A 20,295-nucleotide genomic window follows, 5' to 3' on the forward strand; every position below is an offset into this window, starting at 1 on the left:
TATGTCCATGTCCAAGGTCCCGTTTTGTAACCCATCGAGGAAAATCAAGCGCGATGTCCCATGAACCCGTTATTCACCAATAAAGACGCCGGCCCCTCGTGTGTGTGTGTGGACAAAGAGAAACAGAAAACATTGATAAGCTATGGAGGCGTGTCCTCATTTTCATGACGTCGAACTTCAGAGTAACAGAAGAAGGGGAATACATCGACAAGCAATTAAATGGGTAGAGGGGTAGAAAAAAAAGTATCAAGAAGTGAAAGGAGGGCTGGAGGCGTAAATTGAAAGCAATGTAAGAATAGAAAAAAGACATCAGTTTCCGCCGTCACCCTCGTTGTAGCGCCATAAAGCCATGAAGCTGGGCATGAAGGTAATGAAGCTCCGCGCTTCTAAGCCTCTTTCACGCCCATAATATGTATATCCCCAAGTATTAGAAGCAAGTTGGGAGAATGTGCGTGACCAGTTATAAAGATATATTTCATAAGAAGTAAGAATAACGTTCGGAACGTAACAGGCCTAGGTGCTGCCAGTGACTTCGACAGAGTCGCTGGTGACCGGGTTGGCCGACTCGCATTCCGCCAAGGGCGTCACCGTGCTTTTCGCCGTATGCTTAGATTCCGAGGAGCCATCAGCATTGCTCTGCGTATCGGTGGGAGGCGGGGTCGGGGGAGCGGCGCCAACCACAGGAGCACGGCAGTTCTCGACACCATTCACAGCCCTTTTGGAAGGCTGGGGGGAGGACTTGTGCGAGTTGGGAGGCGTCGTCGATGTGGCTGCGTGGGCCAGGGGAGCGCCGGCGGGTGGCATGACCCCCCCAATCAGCTTTTCAATCGCCACGATCTGCTTGCCATAACTGAACTTCTTCAATTGATCAAGCATCGGCTGGATGCGTACGGCCAGACTGTACTTCTCTTCGGACGTGTCCTCCAGCTGTCCAAGGATCTTTTCTGTAACGGAAGTTAGTAGTCATAACATGGGCGGCTTGGAATGCAACTTACGGATCACATAGTTGCCGTACTGATCACGCATGAGGCTGATCAAGGGGCTGTCGCCGCGCTCGTTGACACTCGTCAGCGTGCTAATCATCTGCCGACGTTGAGACTCCTCGCCGTATTCAATGCTCTTCTCGACCACATTGCTGGCGAACTTGTGCTTGGAGTAAGTCAAGAGTTGCGACATCACCACTGTGATCATGCGAGACCGGTCTTTATCTTCACCATTCTCGATGACATGCTGGATGACATAGTTGCCAAACTGATCCGTGATCAACTTTGACGTGCAGGCATGCAGTTCACCCAAGATAGACTCCCGGTCCGCTTCCTCGCAGTGCTCCAGCATGCGCTGAATGACACGGCACCCATATGGGTGTGTAGCCAGTCGGTCAACTTGGCCCTTGAAGGCATTTATGATAAACTGGACGTATTGAGACGGGACTCTCTCGATGGCCTTCTGGATGACATGATTGCCGTTCTGGTCCCGAACACAGCGAATCACTTGGGTCTCCAGTTCTTTGACCATTGATGCTTGCTGATCGGTGAGGATGTGTTCCAATGCCTGTCGCAGATTAGTATTTCGTATTGGGAGCCGAGCAGAAGACACTTACCTTTTGCACCACGCGGCACCCGTACATTTGGGTAGACAGGGACAGGATGTGTCCCTTCATCTGGTTTGCCAAAATCTTCTTCTGGGTCTGGTTTCCGTGTTCAAAGAGCTTCTGAACAACGTAGTTGCCGAACACATCCGTCATCAACTGCAAGCTGTTGGACTGGATCTCGCGGAACACCTGTTCCTTCTCATCGCTGTTGGCCGTCTCTAGCTTCTGTTGAATGAAGCGCGACCCGTGCTGGTCGCCACTGAATTCCACGATGTGCCCATAGATATCCTGACTCGAAATTAGCAACATACTTTTTCCGAGACCCGACCTGACCATTACTCACCTTCAGCTCGTAGCGCTTGTTCCCCTTGTTTTGAGCCCTGAACTCCTCTAGCACTGGACTCCTGACCACTTGTGAAGGATCATGGTCACGATGACCCCGAGAGACAAGGGCTGCTGCGCCAATCTGGGCGACAGGATGGTAAAACGAGAGGGCGTTGAGTCTCTGTGCTTGATAACCCGCAAGATCATAAGCAGGAGGAATTTGGACCCTGTGCAGTGGATTGACTGCCTGCTGCGAAAGCTCCTGCTCGGCTCGTAGCTTCTGCTCCAGCAGGGCAGCTGCATTCCCCGTCACTTGACCTGCGGAACCGGTCCGAAAGTGTGCGCCATTATCCTGGGCATAGAAGGGGCTGTCAATGCGATACTCAGTAGGAGATATCGGGTTTGTGTCCTGGACACGAGATCTACTCGGCTGGTATCCCAATGGTAGCTCTGTCGGCACACCTTCGTTACCATAACCGGGCGGAAGTTGGTACTCGCTCTCGTCACCACCGTTCTGGTATTTCAAGCGCGTCAGACTGGCATCATACGATTTGTGTGGTAAGTAGGCTGGACGATTAAGGCCCGGATGTCCCGAGAAGTTGCCCTCGTTCAGCTGCAGCTTGTTAAAACCAGAGCCAAGATCGACGGAGCCACTACCAGACCGTCCCTCGTAGCCCTGGCTCTCGGAGTGGAAAGACGGGTAGGTGGAGTGAGATGGTCGTTGTGGTGCGAAGGAAGCCGAGTTATGCGCAGTATGGGAATAGGAGTTGCGGCCCATGTGCTGCGTCATGTAATCGGGTAGAGCAGACTGCAGGGTTGACATGCCCATCGACGTGGTCACATCATCTGATCTTTGATTGTCCAGTGGGCTTGTGAACCCTGCCTTGATCGGAAACCCAGATCCCACAGGGCTACCGCCAAAGGCAGAAGTGTTCACCTGCCGCCTGCCATCAGCGTTTCTCATTCCGAAATTGCCAAGGCTCATGCCCTCGCCTGACGGCGAGATGCCGTCCGACCCGGTGCTCAGGTAAGCTTTATGCCCAGCACCGCCACTTGATCCAATCCCCGACTTGGGCAGGGCAAAATATGAAGAAGAGTCGGTACTATCAGGAATACCAGTCGCGCTGCGCTCATTGGCGCGTGTTTGTACGGGAGATGTAGTCATGCCGCTATTCGGAGCTCGCGACAAGGTGGCCGCCGATGTGTTGATCGTAGTCCATGGGAGGTTGGGACGGCTATTCCATCCATCGGATTCGGAAGACGAGAGCAAAGAACTTGACCCAGCCTTGCCCTCGAAAGCATTCTCCACAGTGTGCTGGTCTATAAGGTCCATGTCAGCGGCAATATCCCAAGTAGACAACTGTCCAAGGAGCTGCGTACCATCCAAACCGCTTGCCCATATACTGCCATTCCAGTTTCCGTTTCCACCACCGAAGCCTGTCCCCATACTCGAGGGAGCTCCTCGCGTCCTCTCACCATTAAACCCCGATGAATTCATATTCCCCGACCGGCTTGAACGAACCTGTGTAGCAGTCAACGAGCCAGTCCACTTGCCGCTTGTCCGGACACCACGTACATTATGAACTGAATTCTGGTTGGAAGCCATTATGAATCCTCCCCGTAGATATGAACCACACCGTAAATGTTCACCGTATGAATAGTCGTTCGTAGCCGACTGTAAGGGTCTTGTATGATGTCGTTATCCCTGCACTATCGTTCCTGATACACTAGATGACAATGAGGCTGAAGTGATACGGATAATTATACGCCCCGTAATGGGTGGATCGAGGCACGAGGTGACTGGTGAATATCGAACTGCACGAGTCAGCCATCCGATCAGACTGGAGATCAAAGCACCTGTAGCCAGTCGCGAACTGTTCGATGAGGTGTAAACTTACAAAGGAGCGAAGATTCAGGACACCAAAGGAAAGGGATGGAGGAGAGATAGGGCGGCAGCGAAGACGTTGCCGAAGAATAGGATTTGGAACGGGTCCAGAATAGACGCGGTCAGGCGCTGTACAAATTATACAGGATCGAAGGGGGGCAACGAAAGGGAGAAGTAGCGTGGCAGGCGAGAAATGCTAGGCGGAGGAAGGAGGGAGGGAGGCCGTCAATAACGCAAGGTGACAAGAGCTTGATAAAAAGCGGTTTGCTTTGTCCACCCACGGCCCAGCAAGTAGCCGTAGATCGAAATCGGCAGTAAGTATTGCGACGTTACTATGCTCCGTGCATGCTCCAGGAAGTTCGAATCTTGCAGATCGCCCTCATGTGCCCTTTGAAGGCAAAGGGAGGGATGGTCGACACGGGGGGGTTTTTCGTTTAATCAGACAGAGACGTTAGGAGCTCGGGCGAATCGCAGCGGCAAGGGGGGAGGGACAAAGGGTTAGAGAGAGGGTGCAGTTGGTATGGGCGGAGAATGTGCTTGTTGCGCAAAAAAAGACGTGATTAGTGGAGGGTCGAAGGATGGGAATGTGGACGAGAGACAAGGCCCAGCATTAATATAATCCAGCTGTGACACAGACAAGCGCAAGCATGACACCCGAAGTGGTTCCGAGCAGATCAGTCAGGCCTTTTATCCTTTTGTCGCAGGTTCGGTTCGGCCTCCACCACTGGGCGCTGGATGGCGAAAGTTTGGAAGGGTGGAGGGGAGGGAGGGAATAACGACAATAAATGACCGAAGAGTAGAGATAATATGATGACAGAGCGAGAGGGAAGAAAACGATCAAATGATGAAATGAGGAGGTTAAAAAAGGAAAATATAAAAAATATAAAAGAGGAAAAAGTTAAAAAAGGTTTGTTGAGAGTGACGGTCGAAATAAAGCAGGAAATGGGGGAAAAAGGTTATTTAATCAAATTAAGGAAAACGGGAAAGAAAAAAAAATAAGGGTCTGGTCTGGTCAATGTGAGAGAAAAGACCAAGATTGGTAGCACAAAAAAAGAAGCACCCCAAAAGGTCCCCCAGATTTGCGAAGAATGACAAGGGAAGGGAGAGATGAGGAGAGGGGTGGTTAAAAAAAAGAGGAGATGATGAGGGAAAGAAGAAAAGAAAAAAGAAAAAGGCGAGAGAAAATCCAGATGAAGGAACAGGGGGAAAACCTGCAGGCTTCAAGGACAGTGAGAAGAAGGGAAAAAAGAAATCACCAACGGACCTCTTTTCTGGCAGGGCGCAGGATTGATTCGAGGATGAGGATTGGAGATGATAGATAAGCTGGGCAGGTCAAGCTGGAAAAAAGATGCTGCGTGTCTTGCGGCAAACGACCGATTCTTTTGGCGCCCATCGGTAATCTTACCGGCGATGACAATACCAGACGATCTGTCGATCCCATCAGGTACTTGGCAGGCGTACGGCCATCGCCGCTGCTGGGCAGGTACCGGGCGTATCGCTCTGCCCACCAGGCCCCGTCTGATACACAACTGGATCTGGGGCCACCCAAATTCGCTCCCGCCGCTTCTTTTTTAGGCTTCAATCTAGGCGGCCCCTCTCTCTTCCTCTTAGGGCTGTTTTTACTCCCTCTCTGATCGGTCGCTGCCATCACTGTGAGCTTAGTATTTAGTACTACTTAGATACTTACTTACGCTACAAATATACTTCCATCCACTGATATGCGACCGTCCTCTAACTCTCTGGAATCCCTTTCCGACCCGGGTCTCTCCTCTCTCAGTAGTTCTTCTTTGGGAAATTCATGGTTTCACGAACCACATCGGAGACATCCACCCAACAGCAGGCATCTCTGGTTGACCGCTACAAAATTCACCCTCTAACCTTTTCGACAGACTCATCTGCTAATCTACCCCTCGCTGTTGCGTAATAGATTATTCTTCATTATATCGGTTTCTAAATTGTTGACTGATCACGTCCTCCATCGGCGAGATGACGGACCATGGTCTGGAATATCTTTGGAACGTCCGAGAAGCTGTCATTTGTCGATTACTTGCTACTACTAAGTAACTCAGCCTCATCGGACATGACTTCCTAGCCAACTTTGTCAGAATAGCTTGACTCATCTGCTGGCCAACTGACCACCACTGGCTTCCAGACTCTTCCGATGCTGACGATGATCGAAGCGGGGTAGCATCTGGGGATAATTCCAGAGGTTCCGAATTCTCATTTGACCGTCCCTTGGATAATCACGGGCCACGGCTCCCATTGAAGATTTGCGGTAAAGGTTAAGTTGCGCTCCAGCCCGACCGATCGGATCCACTAAACTAGCTTGTTTTCTGGTGATGAATCAGAGTTTATCCTCGCCAACAGTTAACAATGGCCTGGTGAGGTCCGTGATAAATTACCTACGCTATCATTCACTAATTTATTCCTATGTAGGGGCGGGATGTTAAACTGTATGATAAATTCGATCATCACCGGGCGTAGTTGAAATAGGAGTCTTACTACTACTACTATGAGCCACTGTCCACTACAACTGTAGTAACTAGTGCTTATCATCTTCCTGGATTCCATAATAGTCCCATAATATGATCATTACTACTTACTATACATGCAAGCGCCCAAACTTCCAATCAACTCGTTGCATGACCATGACAACATGAGCCCTGCAGCGACCATATGCTCGCCCTAATACCAACAGATAACTACCTCTACCATTAACAGTATGGCGCAATTGCTACCAACTTGCATCTTATTGGACATTGCATCTAATGTGCTATCCCTTCCAGGATGCATGCCTTAGTGGCCTTGGATTCAAATTTGCCAACTACTTCAACCCCAGTAGGCACAGCAACACTCTGAATATCCCAATATCGACTATGTTCCCGTCTAGATATTTGAAAGTCCATTGCTTAGCACACTCTTCGGTTTCTCCCTCTATGCCAACCTCAGGTAGTAGAAGCACGCTTGGCTAACAATTTAGCTCGGCGGGCCTTCTGTAGTATCCCTTGCATCCCAGTAGGACACAATCACAGCGAATTAGGTTTCATCCGCCCTGCCTGTACAATGGCCGCGGAAGACAGGGGTTGTTATTCTGAACGTAGCTCACATTGCCGGCCATTTTTGCTTTATCACGGATTGCCCATTGGGGGATCTCATGGCATGCATGTATGTATGTGGTGTAGCTCGTGTCGACTCCAAGAAAATGACCTTATCGTCGATGAACGATACGATTGATTGCGAAACATGCCCATATAATGATCGATAAAGAGGCAAAGCGGGCCGTTGCAAGAGGCCATCCGCATACAACTCTTCTGCCTTGCATGCACATCAACTAGTGGCACCCCGCTAGTTCTTTGTTTCCAGGACATTAACCGTTCTTTTTGTGAAGTGGATCAAACAGGAAAAGCAATACATACTACCAAACGAAGAAAAGAAAGACTAGAATCGTGGGGAGTTGAGCGGGAATTATTTCCAACCATTCCTGGCGTCCTCCCTTTTGACCCAGCAATCCACAACCCCGTACAAGGATTGCAGATCCATGCCACCACTGGGAATTGCTGTGGGACCGGACTCCGACGCGCATGTCATGGCAAGCACGACGTATTCGTGATAGATGCTCCATGATAATAGCATTGTCAGAACTCCGTACATTTGGCGTTCTCGTGTCTCTCCTGCTTCTGGATGATCGAGAGGCTAGTGCATCTAAGCCCCCAAAGTGTCCACGGATACGGCCTTCGAGACACTAGCACCAGGAGTGTTCTGCTCTTATGACAGTGCCAGATACAGTAATCATTGTCATGCCACACGCATCAAATATCACACGTGCCGCTGTTTGGCCATCCAGGTGGGCGACCAAACTGTTTAAGCCAGAAAGTTCCGTGGACGGAAAACACCTGCCAAGCGGAATAACAAATCCTATCGATGCTGTCATACTGATTGCTATGAGTCACATCCAACTATTCTCCGCTCGACACGTTTCAATCCCGCTGGGGTAAAGGAAGGTTTGTAGCGCGGCTGGTCAACCATGAAAACCTTCCCCATCAACCAGCACAGGCATATCCCACGACCTCAACGTGTTTGCTGGTACCACGTCACTCTGCCTTGCTGTCAGATACTAACATCCGCGTTGGTTCTCACATACCCCACGTCAGGCTGAGACATGTCTCGGTTGTTCCTGTCTGTACATCAGACTATCGTCTGCCCTTGCATGTCCTCGAGGGAGTCCACCCGCCTTGTGGATGCCGTGTCTCTAAGGCTGAAAGGGGATAACCCCAAATATTTTAGCAATTTTGCACCAGTTGAAGTCGACTTGTTGGTTTCTCAAGACACTCCCTACCACATACGCTAATGGCTCTGCATTCATGCAGTCATTTCGCTGGTTTACCCAAAGTAACTACAAACAACATCCTTCCCATATAGACTGCGACAATGAAATCATTATGGATTCAACGAGTCAGTCTACACCCACCTCTGCATGAATCAACTGCTAGGAGTGAGCTCTGAGAGGGGCTACTATGAAGTGGCGGGCGTTGTTAACGCTAGCCACCACTGACTTGCCGCCAATTCTGGGACAAAGCCACACGCGGCAGCCTTTTGTCAAGGCTTGCGAACCCGCAAAGATGACATGCGCTTTCATGTCAAGGGGTGCCAACTATGTGAGAAACTCAGAACGCAATATTATCTTGGCAGAACAAAGAATTAGTTCTAACGCCCATCACGTTTCCTTCCATTGATTGTACATTGTCATCCATCCAGCGTCGAGTTGACCTCCATCTTCTACTTACGATAATGCTGACTTTTATTCGGCAACAGAGCGCCTTTAGTACTACCTATAATGGGCACACTTCCTCACCGGTAGAGTGCTGTATCTATCTATCTTTTATTAAGTACAGCTCGTCATCTTTATAGACATACCCCATCGTAGTCCTCCGAGAGCCTAGGTAAAAACATCATCGACGCTGCAATCGCAGCCGGGTTTGCGACTAGGTCCGCCATACACATATGTTAGTGGTGGCAATATAAACCTAGCGACAATATTTTGATCATAATTGTTCCGACACACATTGCTCGTGGTTATATTACAGGCTATTTAAGCTATGGTATGAAGGCATACTTGAGACCAGAAGTTTTAAGGAAGAAATCGTCAAGCATTTAGGAATCTAACCTTGGCACAGTCATTATCTCGGTCGAATATTGAGCGGCTTCTGAATGCGCTAATGTTCCCTCGAAGAAGCTTCGGACAGCCGCCTTACATCTAGGGAAGTCAAAGAAGACCAGACAATCTCTTCTCCAGACCATGCAAGTGCCGTATCATTCTGGTAAATACCATTCCAGTGCCTGGTCTATCAAGTATAACAAAGTTGAGTTCTTTCTGCGCAATTGCAAAGATACTCGTCCCTAGCCAATCGGTATCCGTGTATTTGACAAACATTCGAGAATACACCCACCAAAATTTCCTATTATTCGTCAATTATATATAATATCTGGGAATGGAAAGGTCATGTCTGTTCTCCGCCATCACTTCCATATAGAAGGCGCAGGATTACGCCAGACATCCAATATAAGTTTCAAGTCTCCCCCAAGCCTCCAACTTAAAAACGACTACTATATGTGGGGACCAATGTGCACAAGATATGATTAGGCACTTAAAACTCTGAGATGTTCTTCTCAGTTGCGAGATACCCAAGTCCTGCTCTGAGAGAAGGGGTCTGGGCTCGTAATTATATACAAGGTTCTACCCATCAAGCAGTATACCCATAACGCCAACATCATCACATTATAGGATATTAGTAGGCCCTACCAAAAAAAAAAAGAATCAGAGATGATAATCACCAGCTAGGGTTACATATTCTTCTCAGATTCTTTGATATTGTTACTAGACACAACTGCGATGAGATCGAAGGTGCTTGAAAGGCTAGTAGGTAATCGACACGGGGTAAATTCATATACTATTCGATATCAACTTTCTCGTAGTTACTACACTGCAGCTAATTGCATGATATGTCATAGTTAGATACACAACTTTGATATCTCTGACGAGAGCCCGTCAGCTCAAAGATCATGTCTTCCTAAGACTTTGGACTATTTGAAAAGAAAGATCTAGTTGCACCACAAATATTCTCGAGCTCTTTACCAAGCTAGTCTTTATATATCAGTGGCCGGTGGTCTGCTACTACTTCCCAGCACTGATGTCGATTTGGTGCTGAGTTACATACACCGAAGATATTGTTCGAAGGCTAGCGAAAAACATGTCGTCGGAGTATATGTTGTGTTGAACAGTGTACTAAGATTCAGTGGAATGTACCGGCAAGAAGAGAATTACAGCTTTTTGATAGGAATTGTGCAGCTTCGTTCATCCGCATAATAATGTGTGGAGAACTGGCGTTAAACATGGCTACTAGGTGAGATCTTTTTGTATACCTGAATTATACACCGGAGTAGACTAGCAAGAGAAGTAATTGAAGCATCCCCGTTGGTTGGGGCAAGGGATAGTATTGTGTTTTTTTGTAGGAAGTGAATATACGACCAGTAAAAACAAACATAGTATATATATTTCAAAAGTGTCTAGTAGAAGGCTAAGTCAGGCTCCTTGTTTCTACCGAGAAGGAGTCTAGATATCCTATAGTATAATTTCGCACAAGAAACAGCTGCGCCCTAGTTGCACTTATCCCCTCAATAGCTAATGCAGCCATACTACTAAAGGAATGACACAACCGGCCCATACAGCATGACTTCCCTGACATCTACCCAGCAACAATCTGACAGATGAAATTCCCCTGCCTGTCAAATCCCACATGTTCACAGAATCATTCCACAGGATCGTATTGAACCGAATACCCCTAAAAATAGACACATTCCAAGACTCTATCTCTCTACAATAGTCAAAGCAACCGGGGCGCAACACAAAATATACAACATAGATATATCCCCTTTGTATATTAGCCACCCCTGACTAGTCGAACGATCGACATACCAAGATCACCAGAGATACCAGATACCTGGTGCTGCGACAGTGACGTGAACTTGGTATTCTGCAGAAGAGAGAGAGATGTGGGGTGGGGGTGACGCTTTCAGGAATGTGGCGAGCGTCGGGTTCGGCCAACGAGTGCTTGTTTTATATTTAGTAACGGCATGGTTGATTGAGTGATCTCAGACATATTATGTATGTTGTTTCAGTTCTATATACAGATAAGTGGACGTTGCTGTGGGGGTTGTTTTGGGAGGTTTTGTTAAGGAGTGTGGTTTTATTTTCGATCTTGATTGATGGGTCTTATTGATGATTCTGGGAGGCTTTAGTGGATGGCTTGGGAGAGAGGGGATGATGTTGTGGTTAGCTACTCGTATGTTTTCGAGGATATATATTTTGGTGTGAGGTTTAAAGTGGGGAAGATGATAGTGATAAAAACACGTGATATGTATTCGGTTTTCTTGAGCCTTAGATTGAAATTATGCATATGAGGCTAAAGTGGAATTCAAGGCTGTCAGCTCGAGGATACATTTTGACCACATACGATAGTCATTCCCGCTGTGTACTATTTATTTTTAACAGGGAATGGGCGATGGTTACCTCAGATACAAGCCAAGGGGGTTATGGTAGTCCAGTTCGAGTTCTTCATCCGCCACAGACTACTACAGTACGATATGCCTAAACATACTGAGTATAGTTTCCATAGCAAGAAAGAGCGGTATCCTCTATCCAGAATATGGATAGGCCGCTGTCAAAGCATGGAATACGGAGGTGCCTAACCGTCCGTTGTGTTTCACCATTGGTGACAGATGGACCCTGCATTAGTTGACTAGCACATGACAGGTTGTTTCTGATGTCATGTGAAGGAGACACACCTCAGCTCGCCCGTAAGATCTTACAGTAGTATGGTAAACTTCATCACATGTGATGAGACCAACGGCTGACTGCTAAGTAGGCAGGTACGTTGTTGTCCTTTGCTGGTGCCAGCAGAGCTTTTGCTGTGTTTGGATGTTTTCCCGGGCTATCGGCTGTTTTCTCCACCATCTAATCAACTCTCGGAAGTTACCACAAACAGGCTGGCAAGATATTGCTTGGCGAACCAAAACGTCATTCCATTCCCTCGACGAAGACTTGAAGAAGTTAAAATAGAAGCGTCGCCACGGATGGCTTCTCACAATAAGCCGAAAAGGGTCCTCTGTTCTGGAGAACAAACTAGATAGTTTAGATGATCGATAGATTGTCTTACCCCTCCCTACTGCAAGTAAGTGCTACTGCTAGCCTTGTGGTCCTTGGGGCACTGAGACCTTGTTGGTTTTCGCTTTCAGGGGGGCGCGCAAAGATGACCTAAAAAAAGGTAGACAAAAGAGGGGAAGTGCAGGAAGACAAGAAAGACAGAAATAAGAAAAAACCGATCTAGCTAGCGTAGGTACCAGTTAGTCTTTTTTTGCACAGGGGTGGGCAACGAATGATGAAGGGTTTAGTTGGCAAAGAATGGGCCAACTCAGGCACCGTCGACGCGTGATAGGCCAGATGGCCGGAATGGGGAAATTACCGGCGAACCTTAGCAACCACGCCAGCGACCATGCCAAGGCCGACTAGGCGTAAAGCGGAGTCTTGGACCACGCTTGAGTGGAGGGCCAAAGACGAGTTTAGTCCCCTTTTGGTCGAGGACGAGTAAACAGCTGACTAGACTAACTGCGAATAGTACTGGTAGTAAACTCTGCCCCAGGCCAACTGTCCACCCACCCCTGCCTGCACTCGGTCTGGACTGCGCCTAAGCGCCCTTGCGCCTCGTTCCTGTCGTGCCGGCGTCCACCGGCCTGCCTCTCTCCCTGCCCTGCCCGGCACTCCTCTCCTCCTCCCTCCGTCGTCTCCTCTTTCTCACCCTTCCTGCGCTCGCTCTCTTTTCTGCCCTTTCTTTCCCTTTGTTCCTTTTCTTCCATTCTCCCAGGCGACAACCCCCATACCAACCCCTCCCCTCATTCTTCCTCCTTCCTCCACCCCCGTCACGTTCTCTTTTCCCTAAGCAGGTGTCGGCTTCACTCTTTCAGCTGCTCACCTTGCTGTCCGTTCGTTCGCTATAACCAACCTGGTCGATTTCCATCACCCCAGTTGAAGTCAACCTCCCCACACTCGCCTTGACTACTTGATCCTACCGACCTGATACATTCCCTCCTTTTGTCCAACGATCCCGTCTCCAACCGGTCTTTCCATACGGAAAAGAAAGAAAGCAGATCCGACAATCTGATTCTATCGCCACGAGACCCTTGTTGAGACATATTGTAAGTGACTGTCGACGACAGGCCGCTGTGCTGTGTGCCATATCCAGAATTGACCCGGGTATCGGAGGAAATAGTACAACTTCAATTCTTGAAATAACTTCGCGTATACCGAAAAGCACGCGGTTACTATCCAAACTCTTTCATTCGGATTGCATCCGAAGACATATCAAACATAAAAAATCCAACCATGAAAATCATGTTCAACCCTATTTCGAAGCTTGTTCGGCGCGGTGATTCTGGAAGCAACGATGGTCTCTCTCCCTACATGGTCGATCTCCTGATTTCCCTGCTGGTTCTCATTCTGCTCGGTCTCGCCCTGGTCGGTGCTCTTCTTGTCTTGCGCCGCAAGCGCCTGAACCGCGAACAATCCGAACTTCCTGTACACAACGGGCAATGCGTGCCCAACCACCGTCGATTCACCGTCTCTGCTTCGCCGAACGCCAAGACAGAGTCCGTTCTGGTTTATGACGAGAAGCGCAGTCTCATTGAGAATTCGTCGAGTCCCCCGCCCAGTCCGGTTCCCGAAATTCGCATCACGTTCCCGGAGGAGGAGGACGAATCCGGCAAGCGCAAGTCGGGTCGAGTTGTGGTTGTGAGAATCACCGACGCAGGTGGAGTGGGCTTGGAGCCTTGCAACGAGGAACTTCCGCCGTATCAGTCCAGCGATGCGGAGCGATTCCAGTCGTTGGATATCGAGCGCATGGGTGGGCTCAAAGAAAAGGAAGCCACCAATAGATGGTCTTAGAAGGATCGAATTTCTGAACGACAAACCGTCATCTGCTCATTCTTCCCATCGACTGATACCCCCTCGAATGACCGACGTCGCTTGTTTGTCGCACCTGGACGAGATTCGAAAAGCATGACGATATCCCGGCGAAGATTTGCCTCGTTTCCATCTCCGTATTTAGACCGCTCTGCTTCATATTACCTTCGCGACTTGCACATACGCAAATACTCCGTCCTGTTTAGCCACCACGCTCGCCGTTTGACCCTGGGTTTCAGTCTCGACCAAACTTCAAGCGCGTCAAGTTATAAACTGACCGATCTGTGCTTACTGGCCCGACCTCTGTACAGCAAGGCTTGCTGGTTTTCCTTGATATTTTGTGCTTTATTCTCCTTGATAAGGCGTTCATTTCTTGTGCTTGGCCACTTTGGTTCTCTTCACCCTGCCACGTCACTAGGGTTGAAGAGACGTTACGCATTGGTTTGGTTGAAGTTTTCATTCTCCTTTGCATTCTTACTTGCTTCTTATCTTACCCTTCTCTTCTCCCACGCTCGCCCTCTACAAGTCTCGGGTTTGCGTTCAGGGGTGTCTTACAGCTGGATAATGTATGTACCTAGTCTGACTCTGCATTGGATGGCCGCCTCACGAGGTGTGAGCCCCAATGAATGCGTTTATTTGATAAATACATGAACTCTTGATCAGCGACTTGACGAATTTCAATTATATTGGACTGGTGTCTACCCGTCCACGTGACATAAGCTCTGACCTAGGAGTGACATTTGGTTCAGCCGTGCTTACAAGAGAAGATGTACAATGAAATCAGTTTAGCACCTTTACTCAAAGGCAAACTGGTCTAGAAGCCGTTCGCACCATTAATGGTCCTGGCAAACAAGGAGAGAACCCCTTTGTCTTCCAGCCGAATCTATTTGCCCTTAGGAGTGGCAAACAAAGCCTGAAAGGGTCTCTTGAAACATTCCACCAAAGAACAGGGTTCGCTCGCCGTGGGACTGGAATCAGGGGCGGGAATTGAAGCTAAAAGTTACTTTATACCAAGTTAGTCTTGGCAAGCTATTTCTCATTCAAGAAAAATAGATCATCGAATGTATTAAGACACATTGATGTTAGCCTTGCCCTGTACCTTCGCGGATACGAAAAGATTATATTCGTAGAGGTAAAGATGTAGTGGGTTACTCTTATGACAATATGATAGGGTTTTGGACTTGAGTCATTAATTATGCAGCTGAGTAGTATTAAGTTTCTGATGCAGGTTGTACAAAGCGATTGTATTGGATTTGATCTTGTTCGTTATCTCCCTATTGTATTGAGCCAGCACGTGGATACTAGTTATGTTGGGCATAAAAGCTTATATAAGTGGCTCGATATCGATCAACTTTTATAGTTAGTTGGTTATTCTACTCTTCATCATGTATACCATCTCACTTCAGTCAACCCAAGCTGTTGATAGCCAGAGACCCCAATATCCGTGGGAATATCATTGGCTATTGCCAGATAAGACAAGGAGTTTACCGAGCATCCCAACATTCGCCTCATTCACCATTTGAAGCCTCCGCCATTTGCTATAATCAGGCAGAGGAGAGCGCAGATAATATCTACTTCATGGAAATTACCTTATGATAGAAGTCGAAACAAGACGGATTCTACCATAATGATGTGCCATCCAATGAAAGTGCATGCTTGTTCTTCCTTTGTCTCTTGCTATGGTAAGTAGGTTCAGATGTCACCGCGTGATATGCTTTCAATGGCGGTGATGTGGTATGCTCTCTTCGACATCGGAGATTGTTAGGAAGATAGCTTGAGCACGAATAGATAGAGAGGTACCTCCCTTGGTGTAGTGAAAGTCACAAGATACTGATGACTCTATGGTTTCAGGTACCTCGGGTTCGACCACCGCACAGAAATATAGAGGATGGAGAGTTTGCTGAAAGCGGATTGGACTTTGAGACATGATGCTTTGACTGAAAGAGCAGAGAGGAAAGCCCTTCAATGACAGTCGGATTCACGAGATGCACGAGGTACAACAACAAAGATGATGGATACAATACAGTGTGAAGACAAGTACCTCAACGGCTGTGTCCGTCTCGTTTGATTCGCAAGAGATATCTTCTTCAAGACACCAGCAGGTCACAAGGTCATTACCAAGAGGTCTCGATCGGCTATACTCTGTGACCAGATGGATGAGACCGAGAAACGTATTCTCCAAGATCAACAGAAACAGCACTGATGATACAATCTTAACCTATAAAGATGCCCGTTACATCCACGGAATGATTGGAGAAAAAGAGATCTACCACTCAACCCCTCTCAATCCATCTCATCGCCTCTCATCTCATCTTGTCTCACTTCAGTCTACTCCCTTGCACTATGGCTACTCCAGCTTCTACTCCAGCTTCTACTCCAGCTTCTGCTCCAGCTTCTGCTTCGATGCTTACTTCTCTTAGGGCGGGTTTGGCCATAGCTTTAGACACAGCTCGAGCTCTAGTTCCTGCCCCGGCTTTGCCACCAGATTTGTCTTTCAGTTTCCTCAACCCTGCCAAATTCCCTGCATACCCGAGTCCCGAGTTGAGACGATACGTGGCATGGCTGCTGAGGGAGGCCGAGGTACCTGCCTTTCTATGGGGGCCCGAGATAACCCGGATATACGGAAGCAAGAACAAATTCCGAGTAAGTAATCTTGAAAAAATTTCCTATATCCCTTCACACACTGTACCACCACTTTCAGCTCAGCTGGCTAATGTAATAACCTGCACAGTACCACCTCTGGGCAGTAAAGGATGAGGAAATGGAGAAGGCCGTGCAAGTGCTCGACAAGGCTGGATTCCCACCCTGCAAGAATGGCCTTCGTTGTACGGTCTTTGACCCTCAGTACACTAAACTCCCATTTCCCGACCATCACTACCACACAGACCACAATTATGAACAAGATAGTGTCACTAGCGGTGTCTATTTGTACCGGAAGTCCCGACTATTCCCATCCCTCCCTGATCCGCCGCTTCACGACCTGGAGCCTAATGACAGATACTATATGCTCAGTTCCGACGAACGGTTCCCAGACTGGAATATTGATGCTAGTGAGCGCTCGTCTGAGCAAAAGTACCCTGTTATCGTTCCTAAGCCTGCCAGATATCTGGAGGCCATTTGTCTGCTGGCTGTCCGTTATATTGAAGGGCAGCATTCGAGTATATTTTGGAACGCGGAAATCTATCGCATGATGAATCTCCTGGGCGATAGGTTTGTCGATGTATTACAATTGAGCGACCTTGACGAACCATGGTATGAATATTGCAGGCGAAACGTTGATCGCAGTCATAGCGACCGCGTGGGTGACTGGCGAGGTCGCAAGTACCAGGTCATGATCTATGCTGATCTGAAGGAAAAGGGCCAGCTTCAACCACCTGAGACAAAGGAAATTCTACAAACTAGAGGGTTGAGCTCGGCAATTGCAGAGGCTAGGGGTTTGTTTCCGGATGCACTACTCACGTGAGAATCAGCTCGCTTCACGCATCCTATCGCTCTATATCAATCTTTGATTGCTATCCTTCACTCATACACGCCCATTCTCTTGCTATCTCCTTTTGCATATATCATTACACTCATTAATAGTCTGTATGCTACTTCTAAGTGCTACCGAAATCCAGGTTGTAACCCTTTGACAATGGAAGTATGACACCGTGTGCATAGCATACATCGAAAGCATGCATCTCCACCACTTTTCTCCAAGTTTCTTTAGTAACAGCAAAACAAATAGGTACATAGAGACAAAAGAACCGAAATGTAAGCAGAAATCTCAGCAAAAAGACAAGCAGACGGTAGACACAGGCAGGGCAAGAATTAGATTAATGTAAGCAATAAACAGAGATAGATCAAACAAACAAAGAAACTTTTTCTTCTGGTTTTTAAATAAGAAAAGCCAACAGACACATTAAACAGCAGACAGTGAACAAAACAGACACAACAACAACAGAGAACACAAGCGAGCGACTGAAGCCCCTGCGGGATTGTGTTTTATCGAAGACAACCTCCCAATCGAATTTCGGGACTTTCCCAAAATTGGCAAGATATTCATTTGAATCATTCAGAATCTTCAATTGATCAGACGTCAGACGATGCCGAGAAGTGTAATTGTGATCGACATTGATAAGTTCTTTAAGTTTGACCACGTCGGCGGCATCTTTCTCATTCTGCTCCTGGGATCTCATGCCGCAAGTATAGGCCTTGCAGACCATGAGGTCCAGTTTATCAATGAGCGGAAGCCTGGTGTGATGAAACTGCTGAAGGGGCTGGAAGCCTGTGGGGACATACGGCAACTATATAAATGAGAGAAGCGAATATGTCTATCAGTACCGTATTTGCCCCATTGTAGAGATCCGCCTGAGGATCGAAAGGAGAGGACTTCTAACCTGGAAAATTGCTTACCTCATTTGTCGGAATTATGCTTATACGGGGACGGCCGAGAGCCATATTCCAGTATAGCAAAGTTGTCGGCCGCTCGAAACCGTTGATCTGGGCCAGTTTTGCTTTGATCTTGCGGGCCAACTTGGGGGGATGAATTGCGATTTCCAAAGTCTGCGATACTTGGTCAGCATATATCCTGTGTAGCCCTTACTAGTATTCTGCTTGCCTCTGTTTCTTCTTCGCGGATGTAGCAGTGGACTGCCAGGTCTCCTACGATGAGGCATTGTAGCTCGTCGAAGTCATCAATTGCTTGCAGGACTGGATCAGTCATAAGTAATGTAATGAACTGCATGAACATATTAATAGTAATGTCATTAGTAGGCTGAAGGAACGAAACAGTTGCCTTAAAGATAAAATGTGAGATGAATTCCACGATGATTTCAACGAAAGGATGCATTGCAGATGATAGGGAGTTTGTTGTGTAGATGAGAATACTTCTTGGTAAAAGGACTGTGCGTATGAACAAGTGTGTAGGAGAAATGATACCTAGAGAGCACAGCTTATGAACGGGCAGTTGGGCTGGATCGATGTTTTATATCAACAAAGTGGCCTTTGGCGTTAACATATCGTAGGGGAAAGAGAAACAATACATCTGTCGTCATTTATTTTCGTGACTGAAAGACATAGTTGCCTTCAACATGTGTCCCGATTGTGTTTTGCTGCAGATGCACTGAACCCAAGCCGAAAGTCAACCCAAAAGTCAGATTACAACGAACCTTTCTAATGAACGGAGTGCCCGGGCATTTTCCTGTGGCTTTCGTCATAAGAGGTCTCAATGCGAAGTAAGCCTATCGGTGGGCCATCCATATGTGGAGTATTGAGTCCATTTCTTGGAGGGCTGTGTAGATACGCGACGACTTGGGCATGATGAATTCTAGGCCTTTGAGGCCAGTGACACAAGACTGTCAAAAGTCCCGACCCGTGGAGAAGCACACGTCAGAAAAATGAAGGATTTCAAGGCTTACATCCGTTGCAGGCTATGGAAAGAACTTCTCGTGACGCTGTCGGGACAGTAGGGACACGAAGTATGGTAGACACCGACAAGGCAACTATTCAACGGCGATAATGCTTCCTGACAGTGTGTATAGGCGGCAAAAAAATGGAGGGTCACCCTCAAAGGAGAAAAAGCACGGGTAACAGTATACCCTTCTGTCTAAGGAGGCAGCGAAAGTAGTCTTGCCGATGGGAGGACCGCCATCCGTCGCATAGCATTGTTGATGTTGGGGCCTTCAATGAACGACCGTTCGATTGGATAAGTGACGCCGGAGGGCGTGTGATCCGTATTTCCAAGACAATATCTATTCACCAGGTCACTCTTCCCTTTTACTCAATAGACAGGGGGTCTAGTCTGGCAGAATGGAAGTCCCAACATCACGAATGATGGTAATACAGTTCAACTATAGTTGGTGATGGGTGCCATTTCAGACATCACAACCCCCAGGGTAAAGGAAAAAGGGGATGGGAGGATGACCTGCGCTTGAAAGGATGGCGTTTCAGAGAAGTTCCGCATCTCCTGAAACATGACTTCCAGTTCGTAATAGCAGATACCGTTCATTCATAAGCGATTGATAGTTGGATCTTAATATGAACAGACACTCGGGCCCGGCCAGCATGGGCGTCCAGCCAGCCGATGGCTCTGATCGTCAAACTGGGCGGAGATAGCATCTATGAGAGTATGACTGGCGAATGAATGACAGCGAACTGATCTGGAACGTCCAAATGTCTCGCTCAAGAGATACTCCGGGGGTGAGTGGGTGTCTAACGAAAGCTTCATGTAGAAACGTGAGGCAACTCTGAGCAACGTACTTTGGAGAGGCAGGCACTGAGTACATCGACCTCTAAAGGAAGGTGCAATCACCTGATCGCGCGTGCCCCAAATCCGCCAAAACAAGAGTATTACAAAAATATCATCCGCTCAGGCTTTGCGTGGGCTTTACCCAGAAAATTTGCTAAGTGTTGCCGCCAGTCAACTTACGACAGTCATCGTAACCTGGTACGCCTAGATAGCGCTTAGATTACATTCCGCTTCCCTTCATTCCGACCCATGGC

The 20,295-nt window shown here is 47.8% G+C and overlaps 4 protein-coding genes across 4 annotated transcripts; 2 read left to right on the plus strand and 2 right to left on the minus strand.

Annotated features, from left to right (window-relative positions):
- Positions 1 to 513: 513 nt before the first annotated feature.
- Positions 514 to 3,521, minus strand: AtWU_02006 (mRNA-binding protein PUF3; the record flags this gene model as incomplete). Its single annotated transcript, XM_035497120.1, has 6 exons — positions 514 to 944; positions 996 to 1,551; positions 1,601 to 1,879; positions 1,935 to 3,235; positions 3,296 to 3,437; positions 3,492 to 3,521. The coding sequence occupies 6 exons, from the start codon at positions 3,519 to 3,521 to the stop codon at positions 514 to 516; spliced, it is 2,739 nt and encodes a 912-aa protein (XP_035353013.1).
- Positions 3,522 to 13,236: 9,715 nt separating this feature from the next.
- Positions 13,237 to 13,794, plus strand: AtWU_02007 (uncharacterized protein; the record flags this gene model as incomplete). The annotated part of the gene is made up of 1 exon (XM_035497121.1): positions 13,237 to 13,794. The coding sequence occupies one exon, from the start codon at positions 13,237 to 13,239 to the stop codon at positions 13,792 to 13,794; it is 558 nt and encodes a 185-aa protein (XP_035353014.1).
- Positions 13,795 to 16,155: 2,361 nt separating this feature from the next.
- Positions 16,156 to 17,275, plus strand: AtWU_02008 (uncharacterized protein; the record flags this gene model as incomplete). The annotated part of the gene is made up of 2 exons (XM_035497122.1): positions 16,156 to 16,455; positions 16,544 to 17,275. The coding sequence occupies 2 exons, from the start codon at positions 16,156 to 16,158 to the stop codon at positions 17,273 to 17,275; spliced, it is 1,032 nt and encodes a 343-aa protein (XP_035353015.1).
- Positions 17,276 to 17,687: 412 nt separating this feature from the next.
- AtWU_02009 (uncharacterized protein) lies at positions 17,688 to 18,643 on the minus strand (the record flags this gene model as incomplete). The annotated part of the gene is made up of 3 exons (XM_035497123.1): positions 17,688 to 18,098; positions 18,208 to 18,357; positions 18,398 to 18,643. The coding sequence occupies 3 exons, from the start codon at positions 18,641 to 18,643 to the stop codon at positions 17,688 to 17,690; spliced, it is 807 nt and encodes a 268-aa protein (XP_035353016.1).
- Positions 18,644 to 20,295: the final 1,652 nt, after the last annotated feature.

Source organism: Aspergillus tubingensis (assembly GCF_013340325.1).
Source record: "Aspergillus tubingensis WU-2223L DNA, scaffold_3, whole genome shotgun sequence".
NCBI lineage: Eukaryota > Fungi > Ascomycota > Eurotiomycetes > Eurotiales > Aspergillaceae > Aspergillus > Aspergillus tubingensis.